The sequence below is a fragment of the Oncorhynchus keta genome, unplaced genomic scaffold (assembly GCF_023373465.1).
Source record: "Oncorhynchus keta strain PuntledgeMale-10-30-2019 unplaced genomic scaffold, Oket_V2 Un_scaffold_3114_pilon_pilon, whole genome shotgun sequence".
NCBI lineage: Eukaryota > Metazoa > Chordata > Actinopteri > Salmoniformes > Salmonidae > Oncorhynchus > Oncorhynchus keta.
Window position 1 is genome coordinate 105,920 of NW_026290913.1, and position 18,217 is coordinate 124,136.

Below are 18,217 nucleotides of genomic sequence, written 5' to 3' on the forward strand. Positions count from 1 at the left end.
TGCAGTGTGCCCCTGGCTATCTGTAAATGATGTCTGAGTGTTGCAGTGTGCCCCTGGCTATCTGTAAATGATGTCTGAGTGTTGCAGTGTGCCCCAGGCTATCTGTAAATGATGTCTGAGTGTTGCAGTGTGCCCCTGGCTATCTGTAAATGATGTCTGAGTGTTGCAGTGTGCCCCTGGCTATCTGTAAATGATGTCTGAGTGTTGCAGTGTGCCCCTGGCTATCTGTAAATGATGTCTGAGTGTTGCAGTGTGCCCCAGGCTATCTGTAAATGATGTCTGAGTGTTGCAGTGTTCCCCTGGCTATCTGTAAATGATGTCTGAGTGTTGCAGTGTGCCCCTGGCTATCTGTAAATGATGTCTGAGTGTTGCAGTGTGCCCCTGGCTATCTGTAAAGGATGTCTGAGTGTTGCAGTGTGCCCCTGGCTATCTGTAAATGATGTCTGAGTGTTGCAGTGTGCCCCTGGCTATCTGTAAATTATGTCTGAGTGTTGCAGTGTGCCCCTGGCTATCTGTAAAGGATGTCTGAGTGTTGCAGTGTTCCCCTGGCTATCTGTAAATGATGTCTGAGTGTTGTAGTGTGCCCCTGGCTATCTGTAAATGATGTCTGAGTGTTGTAGTGTGCCCCTGGCTATCTGTAAATGATGTCTGAGTGTTGTTGTGTGCCCCTGGCTATCTGTAAATGATGTCTGAGTTTTGTAGTGTGCCCCTGGCTATCTGTAAATGATGTCTGAGTGTTGCAGTGTGCCCCTGGCTATCTGTAAATGATGTCTGAGTGTTGCAGTGTGCCCCTGGCTATCGGTAAATGATGTCTGAGTGTTGCAGTGTGCCCCTGGCTATCTGTAAATGATGTCTGAGTGTTGCAGTGTGCCCCAGGCTATCTGTAAATTATGTCTGAGTGTTGCAGTGTGCCCCTGGCTATCTGTAAATTATGTCTGAGTGTTGCAGTGTGCCCCAGGCTATCTGTAAATTATGTCTAAGTGTTGCAGAGTGCCCCAGGCTATCTGTAAATGATGTCTGAGTGTTGCAGTGTGCCCCAGGCTATCTGTAAATTATGTCTGAGTGTTGCAGTGTGCCCCAGGCTATCTGTAAATGATGTCTGAGTGTTGCAGTGTGCCCCTGGCTATCTGTAAAGGATGTCTGAGTGTTGCAGTGTGCCCCTGGCTATCTGTAAAGGATGTCTGAGTGTTGCAGTGTGCCCCTGGCTATCTGTAAATGATGTCTGAGTGTTGCAGTGTGCCCCTGGCTATCTGTAAATGATGTCTGAGTGTTGCAGTGTGCCCCTGGCTATCTGTAAATGATGTCTGAGTGTTGCAGTGTGCCCCAGGCTATCTGTAAATGATGTCTGAGTGTTGCAGTGTGCCCCTGGCTATCTGTAAAGGATGTCTGAGTGTTGCAGTGTGCCCCTGGCTATCTGTAAATGATGTCTGAGTGTTGCAGTGTGCCCCAGGCTATCTGTAAATGATGTCTGAGTGTTGCAGTGTGCCCCAGGCTATCTGTAAATGATGTCTGAGTGTTGCAGTGTGCCCCTGGCTATCTGTAAATAAAAAAGAAAAGGAAATGATGCCGTCCGGTTTGCTTAATATAAGGAATTTGAAATTATTTCTACTTTCAATTTCACATATTTTAGCAATTATATTTACTTTTGATACTTAAGTATATTTAAAACCAAATATTTTTAGACTTTTACTCAAGTAGTATTTTACTGGGTGACTTTCATTTTTACTCGTCCTTTTCTATGAAGGTATCTTTACTTTTTTAAAGTATAATAATTGGTTACTTTTTCCACCACTAAGAGATGGCGAGAGAGGAAGATAGGAGAGATGGAGGGATAGGAGGAGAGGAGAGTGTTAACAGTCACACTCAGGGCTTTAAAAATACTCTTTACAACATCAGCTACAAAATATAAGACATTATTCTTTGGTTGTACTTCTTGCTGTGATTCTGTCAAAGTGATTTGGTATTATAACTGCATACAGTCTAGGCTACCTGCCCTGGAGTGGAGAAAGCTTTGGTTTTCATTTTTACTGTTTCAACAGTAAAGGAAGAAAGCACTACGGAATGGGTCAAGGGTTATGGGTCATGGTTAGCAGCTCCTACTGGGGCAGTTTCCCCCCTCCCCTGTCTGCTCTTCCAGTGCAGGAGGTAGAAGTCCCCCCTAAACACTGATCCCGGGTCAGAAACAATATTTATTTCATCCTTCTAATGGTTACTGATAGGATTGGGGGCAAGGTAATCTGAACCTAGATCAGTTTATGGCAGCTTCTACCTGGAGTGTCTGGGGTTTACTGACGGACAGAAAACTGTGACCAATCAAATGTCTGTTTGTCCTGATGGACAGAAACTCTGACCAATCCAAACGACTGCTGAACATTCCAGTGGCACCTGTAAGATTCCTCCTCAAAGCTGATTGACCCGTCCCACAGGATCTCCGTCCACTGGTCAGAACCCACACAGCTGATAGGCTGATTAAACGTCCATCCAGAGGCCCTCCCTCAAACCGACCAGTCAGATCAAAGATAAGGACAGTGGGCAGGAGGTATTAAAGCTGTGAGATCAGTGATTGGGTAGAATGCCAGAACAGAGTTTTTAAAGCAGGTCAAAACAAGTCTTTGGTTTGTTTTTTTCTTTGGACACTATAAATAGCAGTGTTATAGTACAGGCTTTAAGGTCAAAACGCTGTTTATAGGTATTTTCCTTAGTTTCTACATTGTAAAGCTTTTCCACCGAGGTCGAGTCTGTCAGTCTGTCTCCACATACACAGTAAAAAAAATTGACTATTTCAAACTAGAAAAAAATAAGTCTCCACGCTAAATAAAAACTTTAACACCATATCTAATATAAAATGTAGTCAACTCAACACTTGATTACCTGAGATGACATAATTCAAAATTGTAAGTCAGCGTGGCAACTTATTTTTTCCAAGTTAAATCAACTCAAAACTGTGCCCGCTCTCCCCCTCTATCCTCCTCAGGCTTTGCTGCAGGTGGAGACGGAGGAATTTGCGGAGTGGGTGGAGCCTCCGTTGTCGTCGAGCCACTTGTCGAGGCTGCGTCGCCGTGCGTTCATGAAGAAATTTGAGACGGTGGTCAGCTCCAGGCCCAGCTGCTGGCTGATGGTGATCTGAAGCTCCTTGGACGGACGCTTATTCTCCTTGAAGATGGCGTGGAGTGTTCTTCTCTGGACGTCGGTAAACACCAGCCGAGGCTTCTTGGAGTGGCCACCATTACCACTGTGGTTGCTGTCGCTGTGGTTTCCGCCGCTGCTGCCACCGCTGCCGCCACGGTCACCACCAACTTTACAGTGGCCATGGTCCTGCTCCTTGCGCTTACACGCTAAGGGTGGGAGAGAAAGCGAGATGTTATAACAAACTACATCATAATAACATTAACACAGTATACAACACTGTATAACAACAATAGGCTACAGCACACAATCATCTATACCGTGGAATATAACACACACACACACACACGGGTAGCCTCATAATAACCTCCATCGGAGCTCACAGCTGAAAACAATTGCCGCTGACCGTGGTGCTGAAGCACACGGTAAGTAGGCCTCTTCCTGCATATCGAGACATTACCAGTAGAGGGCAGTAGTGAGCTGTCAAACAGCTGTAGCAGCGCTGAATTCGACCAAAAGCCATTCATTCTACTTAGCTGGAGGACATCGGCTTCACTGTCCCAGATAGATTATTTAATATAGATCTTAGACCATCCTTTCTTAGACCAAGGGTATTTCACTACCACTACCAAGCAAGATGGATCTGCATGCCAGGTGCGTGTTGTTAATGTGTGATATTCGAGTCTATGAAATGAACTAATCACAGAAATGTCTGTGTGTGTTCTGTGATAGCAGCAGTATTAGCCTCGTTAGTTAGAGACACCCCTAGATAACCATTAACAGAGAGCTACCGCTCCGTGTGGAGTTGAGTTGGCATCGTGTGTGTGTGTGTGTGTGTGTGTGTGTGTGTGTGTGTGTGTGTGTGTGTGTGTGTGGAGCTCTATCCTATCTGCTGTGCTATAAATCAACGTGCTGAAGGCCACAGTGACACCCCAGCAGCCACCGCGCGGAGCAGACAGACAGGTATTCGGACAGGTTGGGAGCTTTCCCAGGCACGTTATCACCCTGGTCGTCCCCCGTCCCCCCCCCCTACACACACACACACACACACACACACACACACACACACACACACACACACACACACACACACACACACACACACACACACACACACACACACACAGCTCTGCCCGTCTGAAAATCATTAAGCAGATAACTCCACACTGAGGTAGCCTATGACGTGACTACACACACTCGTGTACCAGCAGCGGTGAGTGTGTTAAAATAAATAAAAATAAAAAATATGAATAGCCCCTTTTCCGAATCCAAGAGCTGATGCACTCAGTTTGACAATTATTTTTAATTAGGCCTATTCCAAATTTGTTTAATAACATGCTATTTTGGGGCGGCATGTGGCCTATTGGTTAGAGCGTTGGACTACCAACCGAACGGCTGCATGATCGAATCCCCGAGCTGACAAATTTAAAAATCTGACGTTCTGCCCCTGAACAGGCAGTTCACCCACTGCTAGGCCATAATTGAAAATAAGAATTTGTTCTTAACTGACTTACCTAGTTAAATATAGAAAAGCACACACTTCCCAAACAGGAATATAATAGGCTTAAAGGTGAACGAATTTCTAACGAACGAAATGATAATGTCAGAATCAACGCTTGAGATAAATTATCGACAGGTGCAATGTCAGGCCTTAACTTTTACAATTGCTTTAAGAAAACACATGTTTCTGTGTTTGCTGCAAAATTAATATTAGGTTAATTGATGAGTGTGAGAGGGAGTGTATAGGTCTAGAATGTACAAGAAGGGAATTATTTAGGGAACTATACACGCAACTTCTCAACAACATCGTGCCAAAAGCAGAGGACCACAACGGAAATGCGTTTTTGCTGCATTATGCTCGATTATTTTAAACCCACTTCACATGTAATACGTTGCATTTACAATTCGTGAAAAAAATCTATCAATTCAATATTAAATAGGTTAATGATATGAGTAGGCCTAGTCTACCGGCAGGCATAGGCCTCGGTGACATGAGAAAACCGCCAGGCATGCATGATGTAACATGGGGAAATGGAAGAAGACACATTTCAATAATCAATATCAATCTTCTATTTTACTTCTTAGTTGGCCGATCACACACACATTTCACCCGAGAACCGATCGATATATGTTCGTGCACGGGCTTCCTTTTCCTGTTTACAGACATTCTACATTTCCAGAATCTGAAACGCTATTAATACTAGGGGAGGTATTTCACAACGAAGCCTTTATGATTCAGGTCGAAGTTATATAAAGTAATATGTATATACTTTCATTAGGGAGAAATAAAATATATATGTGCATGGATGCAATAGCTACATATATTGTGGTTGAGGTTTTATGGAAGTGAAATTAGGCTCAAATAGAATGAAGAGGGAGACACTGGCAAAATAATCTCCCCACTCAAAAAGTCAACCCAATAAGCCTAATGAAAAATATGTTATTTGACTTTTTACTTTTATAAACGCATGTCAGGGCTAAATAGAACAGCACAGGCGTACTGCCTAACATTCGTCAATTCACTGAAAACAATTCCGGGAAATGTATATGTTTTCAGTCCTGAGTGATAATGTTTTCCCTTAGCTCACGAGATGGAAGGGATTATTGGTTCTACTTCTAATGGATCAAAACAAAAGTGTTTGGCGTCAACAGACTTATAATAAGTAATACCCTGATTTTCAATCACCTGCATCGAAAGATCAAGAGTTGCGTTTGGACTGCAACATGTTTATTCGTCTGTTTAAGTCACAAAAAAGTAAAGTGACATGGTATATATATGGTTATATATACTGTTAATGACACACACAAACACACGCTGTAAATAAACAATGGCGATTTAACACACTTTCAGCAGCGTACCGCCTCACACTTTTCACAAGCCAAAAACCCATCCGATTCAGCGCGTCATTGATTAGACATAAAGCAATTCCTTTGTATGCTGGCGACTGCGTGGCTCCGTATGTGTGTCCGCTAGAACGGTTCAGGCGGATTGACTCGGGTCCTCGGGGACAAATTAATAGAGAGCTATCTATCAGTTAATTACCACAAACCCAGAGTCAGCCCCGCGTCACGCCTCCTAACGAGTTTAGCTCCAAGACAAAAACACACTCACTGAAACACAACAAGTGCGTCAACGCAGCCAAAGACACAGTTTCCATAAGCTTTCCTCAAGATTTAAAATAATGGTCATATTGATCCTGGAAAATATTGTATTATATTATATTGTTATTCTGTTATACTATTTTCCGCAGATGTTCCATCCCTCAGCCCTGAAATGCACAGCTTGAGGATGTTACTACATGTGCTGGCAACAAATTAATATTTTCATGATGTAAAAATATTTTTAGAACTTGAATCTTATTCTCTCGCGAGTGGACTCTGTTTACATGGACTCGCGTGGACTCTGTTGGGAACAACAAAAAGCTGATGAGTTGGGCAAAAAGAATCTCATTCTGGTCCCAGATCACCTTACCAACACACACACAAACACCCCCCACCCCCACCCCACACACACACACACACACACACGCGCGTGAATAGACACATGGGCCCTTTTCTTATAGAATGGAAAAAGCCAAGAGACAGAGATTACAACAAAGACAATGATGAATTCAACTGCAGGAAATTCCAGAGGGAGGTTTCAGTTCTGTCAAACCACTGGCTACTCCAATGTCAGATTCAAGACAGCTGCAGACAATAGGCCTACTGTTACAACGACGAGCACCAAACAATCTTACATACCCCCTATGGATAAAGAGTAAAGGGAGAGAGAAAGAGAAATAAAAAGGAAGTAGGTATTACCGAGGGTTCGCTCACCTGCGAGCCTGAGCGCGCTCATGCGTGTGAACTCAGGCTCCTGCAGCCACTTCCACATCCTGCGGAAGGTCTCTCGGCCGGACTTGAGCTTGGACCAGGGTTTGGGGTTCCGGAGCAGATCTGACAGTGTTCCCTGGGACCGACACAACACCCTCTGGGCGAAGATAGCCTGGGGGATGGAGTAACGCTTCAGCTCTGTGGTGATCCTCTGCGCTACTTCTTTGGTGTTTACTTCTTCCATTTGACCCGTCGAATTGCCGTCGGTACCGCCACCACCACCAACCCCCTGGACTTGAACCCCGGGCCCTGAGGCGTGGCTCTGGGTGTTGTTGTCCCGGGGGTTCCCGTGGCCCAGGACGTGCCCCGAGGCTCCGAGGTGGGCATGAGTGTGGTGGTGATGGAGGCCGTTTATATGGAGCATGTTCCCCGAGGTGAGGTGCTGTTCTGCGTGTCTGGCCAGCATGGTGGGGTGATGAGCCTCGAACCCACCGGGAGTCAACTGCATCTTCTCCCCCGGCATGGAGGCTGAGACCCCGGGGTGGGCATAGGGAGGCAGGCCGGCCTGGGAGCTGTGTAGGCCGGCCAGGCCAGAGCCAGACAGTGGGGAGAGGCTCTGTCCCATCCCAGGGGCGTCTTTGTGGTGGTATGGGGAGTAGAGGTTGTTGATCGGCGCCAGCCCCCTTTCGTCCCTCATAAACGTAAAGCTGCCGGTGACATTACCAGGGAGTCGCTGATGATGATTATGAGGATGATGAGGATGGTGGTGGTGTGGATGATGATGATGATGATGGTGATGATGAGAGAACTTGTCTGCTACAGTGGAGATGGGGGGTAGGGGAGGCTGGAGAGGTGTGAGGGTGGTGTAGGTGCTTGCGCTCATTCCAGGGGGGGTCTCGCACATACTCATGGCAGGGTGCAGGTGATGACCGGGGTGTCCAGTGTTGTGTCCGTGATGGGAGTGGTATTCTCCCCCGTCTAGCAGGCTCGTCATGCCCATGGAGCGGTGCGCCAGCCCTCGGCCCCCACCCGGGCGGGGGTGTGGGCTGTGGCCGACGAGCAGCTCTCCTGGACCGGCCACAGACTCATGGCTCAGGTCGCCGAGGCTCTCCATGGACAGTTGCGCGTTCATAATGCTTGGCGACCATCTATGTGACCTGGGAGAGGGATAGATGCCCACAGAACAGTCCAGAGTCCTCACGGCGGGAAAGTTCCCTCCCAGTCTGTTGGTTTGTTGTGGTGGTTTGTTCTGTCTCCTGAATCCTGGTTGATGGACGTTTTTTTGTATCCTTTTTATGGCTGGTGTTTTCTTCCTCTTGTCTTTGTTGATTATTTTCTTTCCTCCGATTATATATTTTTCTTTCCCTTTTAGACTGGTTTTATTGATAATACATTTTATTTTTTGCTTCCTCCGGGTTGTGTCTCGAGCCCCCCCGCCTGTCCTTGCGCTCCGGTCGGGTCCTGCGCCATCTCTCTCTCCGTGGCTTTTCTCGTGCTGCTCGGTTTCTCCACACCTCGGTTTCACCGCTGCCGATCCCGAACATACACACATGCGCACGGGCGACCTTCCATCCCCTCCCACCACACACACACACACACACACACACACACACACACACACACACACACACACACACACACACACACACACACACTGCTCTGACGTCAGTTATTAGTATTAAGATACCTGCTGGTTATAACCCCCCCCCTCTCACACACCCATTGGAATAAAATAATTGAATCACAAATTAATTAATATTATTTACTAGGTTATAATTTACACGTTCAATGGAGCCTATTGAGCCTATTGTATTTCAACACAAATAAAAACCTATTGATCCAATATCGTTCTGGAGCCTCCTTAACATGTCATGCAGAACAAATGAAGTGAACTTCCGGGTCCATTCTCCACTTGTCAATGAGGTGCGTGTGTGATTAGACCATGACAGTGTGCATGCAGTATTCAAAACCTTATATTCACACACGTGTCCTTCATAATCACCACCTATCTTGAACCAAATGTCATCATGCTGTTTCTCTATTTTTATATAATGAAGCTAAAATGGGATCCCAACAAAGTCCCCTAATAGAGGATTATTGTAGCAATCTTTCAACTCCAGTCCGAATGAAAACCATTCCATATGTCGGTTTGATGTAACAAATGAAGCTGTACTTCTCTTTCTTTAGAAATAAAAAGATGAACAGATGTGTCTATTGTTAAACCATTAAGATTAACGAACCGGCCGGCCGTGCATGGGAGTGTGTGGGTGTGTGTAGGCTAAGTGTGTCCACGCGTGCCCCCATCGATACGCGGAGTGTGTGTGTGTGTGTGTGTGTGTGTGTGTGTGTGTGTGTGTGTGTGTGAACTTGATGACATTGAAGAAAATGATTCATTCATGAATAGGCCTATGATTACATAAACATAACATCTCTCATGATAATAATACTTACTAATGTTAGTAATTATTTGAGAAACAATTGAATGACAAATATTGAATGACAAATATGTTTTATTGCGTAATTTTATTTCCTTCACCCATTGAGTAGGCCCACATCATTACAATACAATTTCAAACATTGTAAGTTTCCTAAATTGGCTACACAATGGATGAACTTCAAATGACTTGTGTGTGTTGGGAGGGGGGTGGGGTGGGGTGGGGGGTTCGATGCGTCCTTTTCACGCGGTCAGGCAGGCGACAGCTTGCTGCGGCCAGTGGCCAACCCGGGCCACATGTCAAAGGTGACGCTTCAAGACTCCTCATGTTAACAGCTGCTCTTGCAGATTAACTTCACACACACACACACACACACACACACACACACACACACACACACACACACACACACACACACACACACACACACACACACACACACACACACACACACACACACACACACACACACACACACACACACACACACACACACACACACACGCACACCGCGGCATCTGTCAGGGGCAAGAACAACAGGACACCATTCAGTTGAACAAGTTAAAGAAGAGAAACGTAAAAGTTAAATGGTCTCTAACAGGAAGTCAACGTCAGTGGCGTGTGGGGACTTGACGTTTGCCCAAAAACAAAGACACTTAATGAACAACGAGATGCTTTCCAACGGTATGGACATAATAAAGGACTGGGCAGAGATTCGACATAGGCCTATTGATAACTTACAAACAAAACCTGCAGTCTAGGCCTAATAACAAAATAGTCAATGTCAACAAGGTAAATAAAATGTGTTAACATTTAAAAAGTAATACATTTAAAATTAAATATGTTATCAATTTGCTAAATTAATTGACATAACATTTGTGAGGCAAATAATAATCAATCATCACGAAAAACAGATTGCTCCTATCAGACAAACAGACAAACATATTATAGTCTATATCAGGCCAAATAAGAAGAGAAAGATTCATGTTTCAGCAGCCACATCTGCACACATTCTCATGCTGATCGATATTTTCCCCTCCAGCAACATGCAAAAGGGCGGTGTGCGCGTGTATGTGTTTGAGTGTTATAGTGTTGTGGCCTATTCACGCGTCAAAGCCGCAGTGTGTGTGTCGTGTCCTTGTAGAGAATAGTCTGTGGTTGTTATAGCAAGTATTTGATGAATGTAGAAAAAGAGAGAGAGAAATATATATATAACCTATTCACATAAACACTGCTTTTCATAAAACGTGTGTCAACTAACTAAGAAGTCAACTGACATAACAAAACCTTTAAGCTGAAAAGAAAACTCCATCCCTCACCGTAAATGCAGCAACATACAGTAGATAGGCTATGACATGTCTGGCCGTTTTAATTATGGCCATGGAGCTTACAAATGACTGTCCCGCAACAACGTCGTTGAAAACATATTGTCATATTGTAAACGATAGGCCTATACCACAGATCTGCAGCAGCCACCTCCACAATAGCATGTATAGTAATATTCAATAGAACATCACGACGCTCTCGGCTTGGTTACCAGTCATTCCTAGGTAGTTGAATAGTCAGAAGCAGAGCATTTATTTAGATAAAATAAAAAACATGGCTCTGGTCAGAAGGTAAAAGACAGTCAGGTAAGTTAACCCAAAGCACCAGCCTTATTAGAGCAAAGCGGAAACATCCTCACCCATTGGGTCGGTTGGTCAGGCTGCACCGTGGAGACTGTCTGTATTAATTATTAATTATCCACAGACTGCTGTTGTATTCTGTTGACTCTGGGTCATATTCACAGTCATATATATCCTACAGTCAGCATTAGGTTATAGTGTTGAATCCAATAACTAATGTTGCATATACAATTATTAATAGAGTAGGCCTATGCCTCTCCTCTCTCTATGTGAATGATGATGAGGATGGTAACAGAGTATGTTTATGGAGCAAAGGTTAGGCCTACTACAAATATCCTAACCTGAATAGTGACTATTTGGTTGTAGCCTTCAGTGCATAGCGTCCAACATTCCATGGTTTTACGGTGGCCGTTACTAAAGTGCAGCATATCATTATTATCGTTCATTTCATATGCTGTGGTTTATAGTGGAGACAGAGGCACATGGATCGATCATCTCAGCTCTACAGATAGTGACATACTACTACAGAGATGGGTTATTAACGCTCATAACGACACTATTAGAATTCCTAAACCAGATTTAGGCAAAAGCGACCGTCTAGACACTATATTTCTAGACAAGACTAATATAATCGAAGTCCATACTTACAGTGGCCTGAATTGAATTAAGCGTGGTCTATATGCCTGTTCACATGATTATATGTAGGCCGGAACTATTAATATCTACCTATTTCTTATTGCTAAATATTGTGCATAGACTATGCTAAACAATTCAATAATATTTGATTGCAGACCGAGGTTTTAAATGATATAGTATAGGATATTAATAGCGTAATACCAAACGTTTTATTGATTGCTAAAGGCTATATAGCAACTCAAAATACAATTAGAATCTTAGGCGCTGTTTTTTTTCGATATTTTTATGTAGGGTAGTCTTACTTCCTCGAATAAAAAAACAGTTTACTAATCGTTTAATTTAAAGTTCAAATAGTTGAATGGTCAATCTGCAAACATGTCTCGAATCAGCAACCTCATGGAGTAAGACTATGGCATTCTTCAGTAAACTTCTAGAACTCGCAAGAACGATTTCACTTTACTGACACTTCAAAATGAATACATGTGTTCTAATAAAAACCCTTTCTTTAGGCCTCCTTCTTGAAGGCTGGAGAAAAATGAGTTCTATGCCTATACCTTTATACTTTGACACCTAATTTGTTTTATAAAAAAACGAAAGCATTTAAAAGGATGCTCTTTCTGAGCAGCACGATACACACAACAGGACATTCGTCTGAGCGGCACGGTAACTAACACAACCTTCACTTATTATAATTCTTGGGATTTATGGTATTAAATATACAGCATTTGTAATCATTTATATCCCTGGCCAACTGCCATAAATATGTAGTGTAATGATATGCTGCAGTCGACTCCATTGTAAGAAATGCAGTGATTGACTTCGAACGAAAATAAACTGTCCAAATTGTTTTTCAATAGCCTATTGGTAATTAGGCCTACACTATAACATATTCCCCTGTAGCCTATCATAAGGTAATAGTCTTAATTCTCCCCATGTCCTAGATTCTTATATCAATTAATATGCCTTTAAAGCATTAGAGCCTTACACAAGTTGTTAAAAGCTGTCTCTAAGTGGTTATAATGACCATACGTCATCTGATGGTTGCTGTAATGTTCGTACGGGCACATTAAACATATTTATTTGAGGAGCGAGAGCTGCAAATATTGAGAGCAGATTAGTGACGTCACTAGGGTCACTATCTTAAATGTTTGGATTTGATTGCTTGTATCTCCGGCCTTGTTGAAACGGCATTAGATTATTCCGGGTCATTTGGTTTTCGACATCATGGGAGATTCTCGTGTCTTCGCCTCGGAATGAATTGTCCTAATATATTCATAGCATATTGTGATAAAGCAGGCTAGGCCAAGGCTATAACGACTGATGGAGGGAACACATGTTTATGGATAAAGAGTGACATGCAGGCCAGGCGTATATCCAACTGTCTCAACGTCTGAATATTCTTCAACCAAAACCACTTTGTTAAGAATCGCAGACAGGTTGTCTTAACAATGTCATGGTGTGGTGGAAATCATTATCATCACCATCATCATCTTATCCACGAGAAAACACTGATTAGGTTGTCTCGCTGTCAACACATTTTTCTGCAACACCAAATTATACCATTGTAATATATATTATATTTAAATTAAATAGAAAATATAGAATATACAAAATAAGGAGCAGGGTGGTTTACCTAGAGGTTATGTTATGAGACATTTCATAAGGTGGTTGGCCAATATTTCTCCACCTGAAATGGTTTCGAATCATTCCGGTGGTATAGCCTACTATGTTACTGCATTCACGAACGTCTAATTCTACAGTGAGACTGTGATAACTTGTTGCAGCACCAGACCTTTTGTCAACAAACGTATTTAAAAATAAATGTTCGTTCGTGTAAAAGTTTGCTTTTGCAATGGTCTTCTAAAACCCCAGTCAATAGACTACATTTACATGACAAAAAATGAAGAAGATAGTTGGATAATTTGTGGTAAGCAGTAAAAGTGCGCGTGTGTGTAAGGGGAGGGCCAAAGGCACTGAGCAGAACATCTGCAATGTGTGCTCGCCTGTTGCGATGACAACTACAATTACTACAGTTACTAGAGTTAAAATATCAATATATAAATCTAGTTTACATTTGTAACACAATCCTTCATATTAATGTTGGGTTAAAATGTGTTGTCATTGAAGTCTAATGCCCCTAGCTCTTTTAACCCTGAATGTAGATATCAACTGGTGGATGAGTGCGAAACCTAACAATAAACTGGCAATAACATAATGAAATAACATAATGAAATAGGTCCAAACAGACTATGACTAAACAATGTCTGACACACACACACACACACACACACACACACACACACACACACACACACACACACACACACACACACACACACACACACACACACACACACACACACACACACACACACACACACACACACACACACACCCCTGGCTGTAATCTCCTACCACAACATGAATCTGATGCCCTCATGCATCTTTTACGAGCCTCCCAGTTTACACACATTTTCCTGTCAAACCCCCCAGATACACACCACATCTGAACACACCCCAGATACTCACCACATCAGAACACACCCCAGATACACACCCCATCAGAACACACCCCAGATACCCACCCCATCAGAACACACCCCAGATACACACCACATCTGAACACACCACATCTGAACACACCCCAGATACACACCCCATCAGAACACGCCACATCTGAACACACCCCAGATACCCACCCCATCAGAACACACCACATCTGAACACACCCCAGATACACACCCCATCAGAACACGCCACATCTGAACACACCCCAGATACACACCCCATCAGAACACGCCACATCTGAACACACCCCAGATACCCACCCCATCAGAACACACCACATCTGAACACACCACATCTGAACACACCACATCTGAACACACCCCAGATACACACCCCATCAGAACACGCCACATCTGAACACACCCCAGATACACACCCCATCAGAACACGCCACATCTGAACACACCCCAGATACACACCCCATCAGAACACGCCACATCTGAACACACCCCAGATACACACCCCATCAGAACACGCCACATCTGAACACACCCCAGATACCCACCCCATCAGAACACACCACATCTGAACACACCACATCTGAACACACCCCAGATACACACCCCATCAGAACACACCACATCTGAACACACCCCAGATACACACCCCATCAGAACACACCACATCTGAACACACCCCAGATACACACCCCATCAGAACACACCACATCTGAACACACCCCAGATACACACCCCATCAGAACACACCACATCAGAACACACCACAGTGTTGCAGCAGAACACACCCCATCTGAACACGCCACATCTGAACACATCCCAGATATATATCCCATCAGAACACACCACATCTGAACACACCACAGCAGAACACACACATAGACACACAGCTTTCTCCATCATGGTCCAGTTCAGTTCAGACATACTAAGAAATGCAGACGGAATGCCATGAATAGCGGACATGATTCCTACATGTCAGAAAGGCATGTCTATTCTAGACAGTATATTTCTATAGCTGAACGTTCCACGCTGAGCCCAACTGAACATGACACACAGGTATGATGAACACTGTAGCTCCACATCGGTTTAATAGCTAGTCATTCAACAAGAGTTGGAGTGTCTCGCTCTCTCCCGTGTTGCAGGCAGGTCAAGCTGCCCTCGTGCGTCCTGTAGAAACAGCCCAGGGCGTGCCTCCATTTCAACCTCAAACTCTCCGGTTCCCGGTCGGCGGAATAAAACCTGCCCTTTCCCTCTGCCTGGCAGTCAGTCCCGTGTGCTCCTCGTGCGGTTCCCGCCTGTCTCTGCCCGTGCTTTTAATGCTCCTCGCGCATTTGACTAGCAGCCCGGTTATGGATCGGCCCGGGCAGAGAGGGAATCAGTATGCAGTATGCAAATTACTTCAGTTTCAATCGAAAGGTTCGATCCGTGGTGGAGGGCACGTGGAAGTGGGGGTCGGTCAGCCCTCAGCACGTGAGCCACATCTCAGCTGGACCCTGAAATATTTTATTTGAATGATCCGCAGTTTTAACCAAAACATGGTTTATTATTGTTAACGTTAGAAATAGATTGAGAACCAAAGATTTGCCACACAAGGGTATTTAAAGAGAGATCGAGTGTATGTTGATCTGGATCCTTGTCATGATCTATATCCATGCTATTGTGAAGGACAAGGTTATGGTACATTCGTAGCCTATCAACAAATCTTCCTTATATAATTAACATTCAAACAATGAATGGGCATTTAGGCCTATAGGGGTTTTCTTATAAATATAACCAGTCATAGAAAGCAATTGACCTTTGCTGAAATGGGCTCAGACAATTCTAACGGATTTATACAAGTAGAAGGCCTATAATCGACAGTGCAATTTCTAACATATCAGAGAATACAAAACCCTTCACATATTTTTTTTAAACGAAGAAACATAAAAATTGTATAGAAAAATCACAGATAAATACATTATAGATACAGTAGCCTATATTATACTGTGGGCCTATAAATCATGTATTTTATATGAACACGTTTTGTTTTATTCTTGCTGTCTTGAAGAATATGATACAGTGGGGCAAAAAAGTATTTAGTCAGCCTCCAATTGCGCAAGTTCTCCCACTTAAAAAGATGAGAGAGGCCTGTCATTTTCATCATAGGTACACTTCAACTATGACAGACAAAATGAGTAAAAAAAATCCAGAAAATCACATTGTAGGATTTTTTACGAATTTATGGTGGAAAATAAGTATTTGGTCACCTACAAACAAGCAAGATTTCTGGCTCTCACAGACCTGTCATTTCTTCTTTCAGAGGCTCCTCTGTCCTCCACTCGTTACCTGTATTAATGGCACCTGTTTGAACTTGTTATCAGTATAAAAGACACCTGTCCACAACCTCAAACAGTCACACTCCAAACTCCACTATGGCCAAGACCAAAGAGCTGTCAAAGGACACCAGAAACAACATTGTAGACCTGCACCAGGCTGGGAAGACTGAATCTGCAATAGGTAAGCAGCTTGGTTTGAAGAAATCAACTGTGGGAGCAATTATTAGGAAATGGAAGACATACAAGACCACTGATAATCTCCCTCGATCTGGGGCTCCACGCAAGATCTCACCCCGTGGGGTCAAAATGATCACAAGAACGGTGAGCAAAAATCCCAGAACCACATGGGGGGACCTAGTGAATGACCTGCAGAGAGCTGGGAGCAAATTAACAAAGCCTACCATCAGTAACACACTACGCCTGTAACGGCGTTCGTCTGTTGAAGGAGAGTCGGACCAAAATGCAGCGTGGTGGTTACTCATGTTCTTTAATGTAGAATAGCGATACATGAAATAACTATTAAATATACAAAACAACAAACGGAACGTGAAAACCTATACAGCCTGTCTGGTGAATAACTAACACAGAGACAGGAACAATCACCCACGAAATACACAGTGAAACCCAGGCTACCTAAATATGGTTCCCAATCAGAGACAACGAGAATCACCTGACTCTGATTGAGAATCGCCTCAGGCAGCCAAGCCTATGCTAGACACACCCCTAATCAGCCACAATCCCAATGCCTACAAAAAAAACCAATACGACAACACAATAAACCCATGTCACACCCTGGCCTGAACAAATAATTAAAGAAAACACAAAATACTAAGACCAAGGCGTGACAACGCCGCCAGGGATTCAAATCCTGCAGTGCCAGACGTGTCCCCCTGCTTAAGCCAGTACATGTCCAGGCCCATCTGAAGTTTGCTAGAGAGCATTTGGATGATCCAGAAGAAGATTGTGAGAATGTCATATGGTCAGATGAAACCAAAGTAGAACTTTTTGGTAAAAACTCAACTCGTCGTGTTTGGAGGACAATGAATGCTGACTTGCAGCCAAAGAACACCATACCTACTGTGAAGCATTGGGGTGGAAACATCATGCTTTGGGGCTGTTTTTCTGCAAAGGGACCAGGACGACTGATCCGTGTAAAGGAATGAATGAATAGGGCCATGTATCGTGAGATTTTGAGTGAAAACCTCCTTCCATCAGCAAGTGCATTGAAGATGAAACGTGGCTGGGTCTTTCAGCATAACAATGATCCCAAACACACCGCCCGGGCAACAAAGGAGTAGCTTCGTAAGAATCATTTCAAGGTCCTGGAGTGGCCTAGCCAGTCTCCAGATCTCAACCCCACAGAATATCTTTGGAGGGAGTTGAAAGTCTGTGTTGCCCAGCAACAGCCCCAAAACATCACTGCTCTAGAGGAGATCTGCATGGAGGAATGGGCCAAAATACCAGCAACAGTGTGTGAAAACCTTGTGAAGACATACAGAAAACGTTTGACCTCAGTCATTGCCAACAAAGGGTATATAACAAAGTACTGAGATAAACTTTTGTTATTGATCAAATACTTATTTTCCACCATCATTTGCAAACAAATTCATTAAAAATCGTACAATGTGATTTTCTGGATTTTTTTCTTCTAATTTTGTCTGTCATAGTTGAAGTGTACCTATGATGAAAATTACAGGCCTCTCTCATCTTTTTAAGTGGGAGAACTGGTACAATTGGTAGCT

The 18,217-nt window shown here is 43.7% G+C and overlaps 1 protein-coding gene across 1 annotated transcript; it reads right to left on the reverse strand.

Moving 5' to 3' along the window:
* Positions 1-1,534: 1,534 nt before the first annotated feature.
* On the reverse strand, positions 1,535-8,758 carry LOC118372191 (hepatocyte nuclear factor 6-like). Its single transcript, XM_052515801.1, has 2 exons — positions 6,928-8,758; positions 1,535-3,335 (listed from the first exon to the last, which is right to left on the reverse strand). The coding sequence occupies exons 1-2, from the start codon at positions 8,489-8,491 to the stop codon at positions 2,971-2,973; spliced, it is 1,929 nt and encodes a 642-aa protein (XP_052371761.1). The 5' UTR covers positions 8,492-8,758; the 3' UTR covers positions 1,535-2,970.
* Between the last annotated feature and the right edge of the window lie 9,459 nt (positions 8,759-18,217).